We start from the raw sequence: 8,452 nt of genomic DNA on the forward strand, positions 1-8,452 counted from the left end.
GGGGAGCACGCCAAATGAAAAACAATAGGGTGGGAAAGGCAGATTTGAGACGTAGGGTTTAGAGTATGGAGTTGAGGAACAAGACAAACAAGTAGTGTTTTTGGAACAGATGACTTTGATATCAAGATGACGCCAAACAGGCACATGAAATGTCAAAATGGAACTCCACTGTAATCAAACCATTCTGAGACTCCATTTATTTGCATCCCCTCTCAAGGAAGAAAAAAAAAACAGTAGATTAATTCGGTTTACAGCAAGAGAGCACTCGCATGCAAACACATATATTGCAATACAATATTGAACTGTCAAACTGATACAAGTCACACTCACTGTGTGATTCCAGTTCCAGTATTCTCTGGACTAGGAGAGAAGTACTATAAATTTTGCACCCTTATTTCAGACAATGAGTTATACTACAGATATAGCAACAATGAATGACACATTACCACAACAATGGGCATAATGCTTATCGTTTTGCTCCTTCATTGCAATCACAAATGATGCTAATTTCATTTGCAATCAACATCGATATCAACCATATAAAAAAGGCTGTAACAAGAAGCGAAGCTTACTCGAGTAACAATTTAAGTAGATGAGCTTGTCACCATCACTGGAGTGAAAACATACGTTTCGCAGCTGTGAGAATCAACTTGAGCAGTGAATGAGGATGCAGAATTCAGAGAAACAAATTCGTGCTGCAACCAACAAGAACACAAAGGATTAAAGAAACCATCATATGTTCAGATTCAAACAGGAAGAGAGAGAGAGAGTGAGAGAGAATGAAACTAGAAGAGAACAACGAGACATAAGGGTGAAATTCCCCTCATGTTCAAAATCATTTCAGTGGCAGCAAAAAGAAATTCAGTAAGAATTACTTTCCTCAGCACAAAATTTCAGCAGCAGTAACAATAAAAGGGTAAAGAGAAAATCAGAAACATTTAACTCTCATAGCCGCCAAGATCACTGCAGTCAAGTCAATTTATAATACTTAACAACCATAGTTATTCAACATGCGGCAACAAAGAAGTTTCAGAATTTCTGAAAAAACATCAAAGTACCAAGAGAGAGAGAATAAAAGAAGAAGAAACTGAGAACTAAAAAAAAAGAAGCAAAACTAAAATCAATCAAGGGCCTAAAGCAGTTCAACTATGGAAGTGCCACAAAGTCGGGAAACCCTTATGGTGTTTGGGTCTAAATCATTTATGACTGTTGATGACAATTTACTCTAGAGGTAATTGCATGTATATAGTCGACAGAAGAAGCAAATATAATTCAACGTGCCTCACATTTGAATATGAAACACTTCACCTACGGGATTAAATAGAACAGCAATACTCACCTTCCACAAATCTCTTACAGAGACATGGGTAGAAGATTCAAGTCCAAGTGCAGCCCAATTAACAGTAATAGTGGCATTTTTTGAACTCCGGTTCCACAGAGAAACAACAAGACGACTTCCAGACAATGGACCCGGCCAAACCTTAAAACAAAATTAATTGTCATGTCATATAACAGAGTCAATGTCAAGGAACGCAACCTAACTCAAACTTTACATCCGATGTTAAAATGCCAGTCCTGTTACATATATTCAATTTTTTTCTATCACAGAACTATATAAATTATTATCTCAAAGCATTCAATTTAATTCGAAGAAACATTTCAAAGTAAAGTGATGAAAGAAAGGAAAAATACAAATGAAATAAAGAAGGCTTTGGCCTTCTACTGCTTATTGCCCTCTGCAGAGAACTATAAGCTAAACTTAGCCTATGTTTGGCTCATCTCTGTAAAGTGTTAATAAACACTCCAGCCACTTGTTATCCATGCATTTCGAAGGATCCACAAGTACTAACCACTTTCCACCACTCATTTATATCAATGTATAATTATGGAATTTTCACTGCTTAAATAAACAAGGAGAAGAGGGAGGGTTTAAAAGGTGGAAGAGGCTACACCTGATAGCAACCATCAGGCCCGTATGCATAAACTTTTCTTCCTTGAACCCCAAGTGGATCTGCAAGCAGAAACAAGATTTACTTGCTTTAACGGCTTAAAAATTAAAATGATCTATTTAATTTATCTAAATGAAAATACAAGTGCAAAGTCTGAATGAGGACTGGTTTGATCCACCCTATTGATTCGACTCACACAAATTAAGTATCTTCTAAATAAATGTAAGAATCATATGCAGACTGTGTTTGATTCCCATTTTTCTCTCTTTTTCAACCACGCATTCTTCAATAAAATAATACTACACGTAAATTCAAAAATTTTCTTTATTTTTTAACCACACATTCTCCATCAATCTACCTTTGCAAAATGCATTTTTCCAATGTAATGGGGCTCAAACAAGTCCATAATCTACCAATGTCCATTCACGTTTCATTATATTATATTTTCTTTGTAAAAAATTCTGTCCACGCACAAAAAGAAGTATTTACCTTGGTTTACAGCAATAATTTCCTCGTTGCTTATAATTTCAAATGTCTCAGAAGTCATGTTTCTTACGTCACAACCAATCAAAAGAGGAGCCTGCACATTCAAGAAAACCACAATTAGTTCGTGTGGAGGATTGAAATAGCTGATGTTCTTTTATGTTAATTACCAGAATACCACATTACTGGACAATAGTTTCAATGAAATATCCATGCATTTAAGCTGGATGACAAGTTATTTGAAGGAGAAACCCAAGAAAGGGATGTATTGTATTACATTGGAAAAGTGTTTTATCTTGGGACACAAATGTCCATTTCCCTACTAACACCAGTGCAGGGAGCGAATTCTCTCTTCATGAGATTTGTTGCATGCACACCTTCTTTCCATTCAATAATTTTTAGTAGCACATTAAGCTTTTTTTTTTTATATTTCAGTATTCTGGTTATTTTCCTACTAAAAAAAGACAATGTGCTAGCCCCAACTATAGGAGAGACCGTGAATAAGATATTGAAGCCGCCAACAGGAAAAAGACGATACAGAAAGCTTAAAAGTGACCAACAATTCTCAACCGTGATGGCCTCATACAAGCAAATGCTAAACAATATTGTGGCATTGCTTGGTTCTTAAAACTAGCAATTAAGCCCCTGTTTGATGGGCACTATTTAAGAAAAACATGATTTGAATAGTGATTTTTTGAAGAATGCGCAGTTAAAAAGTAGAGAAAACTTTTGGATTTATGTGCAAAATATTTTATTGTTTAACGTGAGGTTGAAAATGGGTATGTAGAAAAAATGGTTTTCAAATAATGGTTGTCAAACATGGGCTAAGTCAAAACTAATTAATTAAAATGAACCTTCATCAAAGCCCAAATGCTAAAATGTGCTCGGTACTCCTGGTAAGTCATCCCCCCATTTCCAACTTCTAACATATCAGGATCTGCCAAAAATTGTCAAGGCAATATCAGGAAAAGTTAAAATCAGAATTTCAAAAGAGAGTTCGGGAGATGCAAATGCACTCAACTATAGAACATAGATCATATTTGTACCATTCCATCCACCAGGCCCCGCATAGTCTGCCCACTTGTCATTGAGATCAGCAATTGTAGTCATGCTAAACCAAAAACACAACAGAAGTATCAGAGCAGGCATTTGATAGATAAAATGTCACGGTAAATAACTTTAAGGCCCCGTTTGGTAGCCATTTTCTTCAAAATGCATTTTTCTTTCTCTTCTTTTCAACCACACATTATTTATTAAAATAATATTACATGTAAATCAAAAAAAAAAAAATTGTTTTTCAACCACACATTTCACATCAATTTACTATTCTAAAATGCATTTTTACATAAAAATACCTATCAAACACCCCCTAAATAAGCAAAACACAATGAAATACTCTCTCAAATCTTTTAACCTTAATCCCATTAATCTGAAACTTATTAATTTTCCGATGTTCAATGGGGGGACCAAATAACTTCTGCATTACCATGGATGTTTGGATCAAAATCTTTGATTGATAAATGGGAAAAGAAATAGTTTTGTAAAGACCGACAGACATCTCCAAATAGTTTTTGATGTGCAAAGCTAAAATGCACACCAAAAAATTTAGACGCGGGAATTCAGAACCTTTCCCAATTATCTTTGATGTCATTTGTTGTTCGCCAACTGTTTCCAATCTTGCCTGCCCATAAGGCAGGGTCATTAACGCCCCTGCAAGGTTTAGAGAAAACCACTCTTAGAGTGCAAGTGAAGATTTCAGATCTCAAAAGGGAAGATAAACATTAGAAAAATGGAGTCCTCAAATGATAGAAATTACCATTCACAAAGTGAATAGAATATGGTCCTTCCAGTTGCATTTAGAGCATCACGCATTTTTGTGTACCTAAGCAATGTGAAACCAAAGTGAGATGAAGATACACATTCCGAGTTATAAAATAAAACAAGATGCCAACCTTTCTTTAGGTTCGATGCCCAAATTGAAACAGTTGTCATACTTTAGGTAATCAATGCCCTAAATAACATCAGAGAGAGAACATTTTAAGAGACACTGCAGAAGATAGGCCTTTAACAAAGAACACAAATAACAAAGACGGGAAACATGAAATTCTATGCATCATCAACTGCCAAGAAACTTAACAACCCAATTGTAGTTATTAAAGATAATTTGTCTAAAGCTTAAATATTTTTCCTTAAAGGTTTCAATATGAAATGAAAATGAATCTGGAACTCAACTTTATTTTATTTTTCCTTGGAGAGTGGGAGGGAGGACTAACACGAGGTTAAATAGAAGGCAACGATATCTAAAGCCCCTCTAACCTAAAACAATTAATTAAGAAGAAATGGAATGATGAAATTCATTTTCAGCACTAATGAGAGAAAATCGGATTTCCAAAAGAAGAAACAATAACTAACCCATGATGCAAAACGTGCTGCATCATCGTATTCATGTCCAAGTGATCCAGGATGAACTTCACATGTAAAAGCCCTGTAGAATTTCAAATAATTGGTAGAGGGAAAAATGGATATAATGGCAGCAATATGTTTCACTTAATTGGGACAACATTGATTAACAGTGCTATTGTTACTGAGAACAGATATTAGGAAATTATGTTTTACTTAATTAGGACAACATTGATTAACAGTGCTATTGTTACTGAGTACAGATATTAGGAAATTCCTTTTACCCTGCATCAGAGTAGATACCAAGCTTGAGGCCCTTTGAATGCACATAATCAGCAAGAGCTTTAATTCCTGATGGAAATTCTCTAGAATCAGGAACTAATTGACCCTGCACAAGCAGTGAAGCCATTTAATGAATAAGAAAAATGAGAAACTTCATAACTGTATCATTTCTGTTCATCATAAGCTAATTTTTTTTTTTTTTTTTTTTTTTAAATGCTTAAATAAACCGGGACAACAACAATTGAAATAAAATTTCTACTTCCTAAAATGGAAAAAAATACCAATCCCTTTGCAGAACACAGAATTTAACGTTAGCATGGTTCATGGATACTTAACGCACAAAAAGCATTACAGTTAAAAGACAGTTTATAAACTGTCTGTAAATGTTGAAGACAAGATTTAATCATATAGATGTGCTCTTCTCTAATAGCTTAAACTTTCAATCAAGTGGTACAATATGGTAGGCAAAGGTCATGTGCTCAAGTCTCACCGTTACCCATTTTGTGAGCTCGTGAACATGTCACACTTCTATGAAAAAACCTCCGCCTTCATGTGAAGGGACGTGACAAAATTTAAGTGATATGCAAGTGGTTCTCTCTAACATCTTAAACTTTTATATCAAGTGGTTCGACAACAAATTTACCTCAGAATCCCGCACTAATTCAGACCAGCAATCGTCTGCATTTCATGACAGAATACATAAGAAAAGGCAAGTAACAAACTGGAAACACATCCGCGGACATCACAGTTGGTTACCTATGTTCACATATTCATAGCCTAACTTGGCCAAACCAGTTAAAATGAGTGCATCGGCTGTCAAAGAGGAAAACAAATGTTACTAGTTTTTAATAACTTCAATAGAGCAAACTGAAAAATGAAAAAGAATTGACTACTGCAAGCAGAAAGAAAATAATGAATTTTTTTTTCCTCTTCAATGATTTTGCAATCAAAAGTGACCACATTCAGGTGCATGTCTATTGCAATAATCGAGAGGACAGAAAGTTTCAGAATCTACCCAAAGAAATAAAACTGAAAAAGCTTAGTGCAACTAGAATAACCAATAAAGGATAAAAATGTAAATTTTGGGCACTGGCTGTTGCTTCTTAGGATCACGGTTCAAGGGACAAACTCCTGCAAACTTTTAAATAACATACGTCTATAAACTAAAAATTGAAGTAGCCTTATCTCCAGCCCCATCTTATGCCCAGAATTGTCCTGCTCGTATTGAGAAAACAGAAAGTGGCATCGTTTTCAAGACCTAGTGCCATTCAAAATCTCAAGATCAAAGTGGGCAAATTAACAACAAAATTTTTGGGTCATCTACGACAACCATTCCAGTTGTTTAAACTCTGGAACTTCATCATCTTCTTTTCAGCTCTGGCATGAACAGAAAAAATATTTCTATGTGAGCTAGTATTGTTGGAGATTTAACGATTGAGGTCCACCTCATGTCTTAGTCTGAGTAATGGGAGCTAAAAAATAGTACATCCCGTAACACGCTGATAATTCAAGGCAGATGCCTCGTTATTATGCCTTAAAAGTTACAACAAATTTTATACTGCAATTCCTGAAATCAGACGAGCAGGCTTCTTAAATGGAATTGAAAGTGCCATTCTTTCTATAAGTAGAAAGAAGAAAACAATAGTAGTTAGCTTGATGAAAGCCTAAGATGCAGAATACCAAATTATGCAGGCACGTAATTTCTACCCCTTGATCCAAATATGCACTAAATACAGATAGATATGCTCACCAGATGAAAATCCTGAATTTAGTAAATTCTTAATTTCTCAAACAATAAATATGTAAAACCAATTGCAAATAACAGTCACCTATGAATCATGTTTACAACAAAAGAACCCAATAAATACTAAGAGACTATATTAAACTTGTGTTTTAAATTTTTCATCTTCTTCAACACATTAATTCTCTTGAAGCTAAAAACATTAAACTATGAACATCATTGTGAAGCAATCAATTATCCTATTGTCAAGAGAGATTAATCGCACAGATAAGCGGTTACCTGTTTCCTTGATAACTTTTTCATTGATATTACAGGCAAAGAAATTCCAGCTATTCCATCTGGCCACAACCCACAAGAAAATCGAATCAACCCATCAATCCAAAAATCAGAAATCCTATCATGTAAGAATTAACTAGAAACCAGATGATTAAAAGTGATCAAGAATGTATTACATGTCCAAATACGTAGCTCCAAACTTTAATGGGAAGAAATATGCATCAATTATTTTCTTTTAAAACCAAAAAGAAATATTATTTACCAACATCAGAACAGAAATGAAAAAATCTCCTATATCAAGAACTCGAATCATGCAGAAACCCAACTTTTGCTTTTACTCCGTAAACAAATAGAATTATCAGATCCTTAATTTAAGAATTTCATCCTGCAAGACTTGACCATCGGTACTCACATTTTAGACCGACGATTATTTAAAAATTCAGCAAAATTATTAAGAAAACAAATAAAGAAGAAGAAAATGTAAAATTATGCTACCCCATCTGAGGCGTCTTGGCCAATCCATTCTCGAGCTGTAAAATACCATAACTGGAAGTATCAAAAATATTGGTTATGGGCTTTTCTTGGCCACTCAAATGATGATGCACAGACGACACTCTTGCTGTGACTGCCACCGACATGACATATACGTATAGAATTGCTATCCGTATGCATGCCGTGGCAAAATCAGAAGTAACCTTAGCCATTAATGTGAGTCAATGATCTTTCTTTTCTACTTTTTCTCTCTGGGGGGTTTTTGGAGAGACTTGGGAGAATAGTTGTCAAAGATTCAAGACGGTAAAAAGTACATCGGACTGGACCCCAAATTTTAACAATCTTTTAACTCAGAAAGAAGTATTTTTATTGGATCTTTTTTTGAACGATTGTACTACACATTCAGGTTGAAATCTAGACTCAAATTCAGATGAATTGATAATTTGAAAAATTAAAACGAAAATACTCAATCATTTTGTGACTCATCAATCTGTCTCTTTCCCCCCTGTTTTTAAATCTGAATAAGTGGCTTTATTCTATTTTGATCATTGATTCGACGTAAGGTGCTCTAGATGTTGGAACAAGAAGCCCTCCTCATTTACAATTTAAGGAACAAGAAGCCCTCCTCATTTACAATTTAACTTTTATCCAAAGTGATTGTTATAAGTAGAGTAAGAGATGGCACTCTCGTTGTGAACGGAATGATGATTTGAAACATATTACTTTTAGTAAAGGGCTGATTTTCGTTATTGTCTTTTTTTTTTTTTTTTTTTTTTTTTTTTTTTTTTTGATATCCAGGTATCCCAGTTTACACTAGACTAAATCCTGA

The 8,452-nt window shown here is 34.6% G+C and overlaps 1 protein-coding gene across 1 annotated transcript; it reads right to left on the reverse strand.

The window, feature by feature from the left end:
- Positions 1–218: 218 nt before the first annotated feature.
- Positions 219–7,918, reverse strand: LOC111406043 (alpha-galactosidase 3-like). The gene is made up of 15 exons (XM_023035222.1): positions 7,627–7,918; positions 7,135–7,193; positions 5,871–5,927; positions 5,758–5,792; positions 5,117–5,220; positions 4,845–4,917; positions 4,385–4,443; positions 4,249–4,314; positions 4,059–4,142; positions 3,479–3,543; positions 3,287–3,369; positions 2,439–2,529; positions 1,953–2,011; positions 1,340–1,480; positions 219–695 (listed from the first exon to the last, which is right to left on the reverse strand). The coding sequence occupies exons 1-15, from the start codon at positions 7,833–7,835 to the stop codon at positions 585–587; spliced, it is 1,296 nt and encodes a 431-aa protein (XP_022890990.1). The 5' UTR covers positions 7,836–7,918; the 3' UTR covers positions 219–584.
- Between the last annotated feature and the right edge of the window lie 534 nt (positions 7,919–8,452).

This window comes from Olea europaea, chromosome 12, assembly GCF_002742605.1.
Source record: "Olea europaea var. sylvestris chromosome 12, O_europaea_v1, whole genome shotgun sequence".
Classification (NCBI taxonomy): Eukaryota; Viridiplantae; Streptophyta; class Magnoliopsida; order Lamiales; family Oleaceae; genus Olea; species Olea europaea.

What these genes read in the sequence shown, in the direction of transcription:
- LOC111406043 (XM_023035222.1), bottom strand. Translation starts at nt 7,835, where the DNA reads ATGGCTAAGGTTACTTCTGATTTTGCCACGGCATGCATACGGATAGCA. An exon ending in GCATTTGGGCTTTGATGAAG is followed by an intron (nt 2,530 to 3,286) that starts GTTCATTTTAAT and finishes TTGAATGTGCAG; the next exon opens with GCTCCTCTTTTGATTGGTTG. An exon ending in CTGTAAGAGATTTGTGGAAG is followed by an intron (nt 696 to 1,339) that starts GTGAGTATTGCT and finishes TGTTGGTTGCAG; the next exon opens with CACGAATTTGTTTCTCTGAA.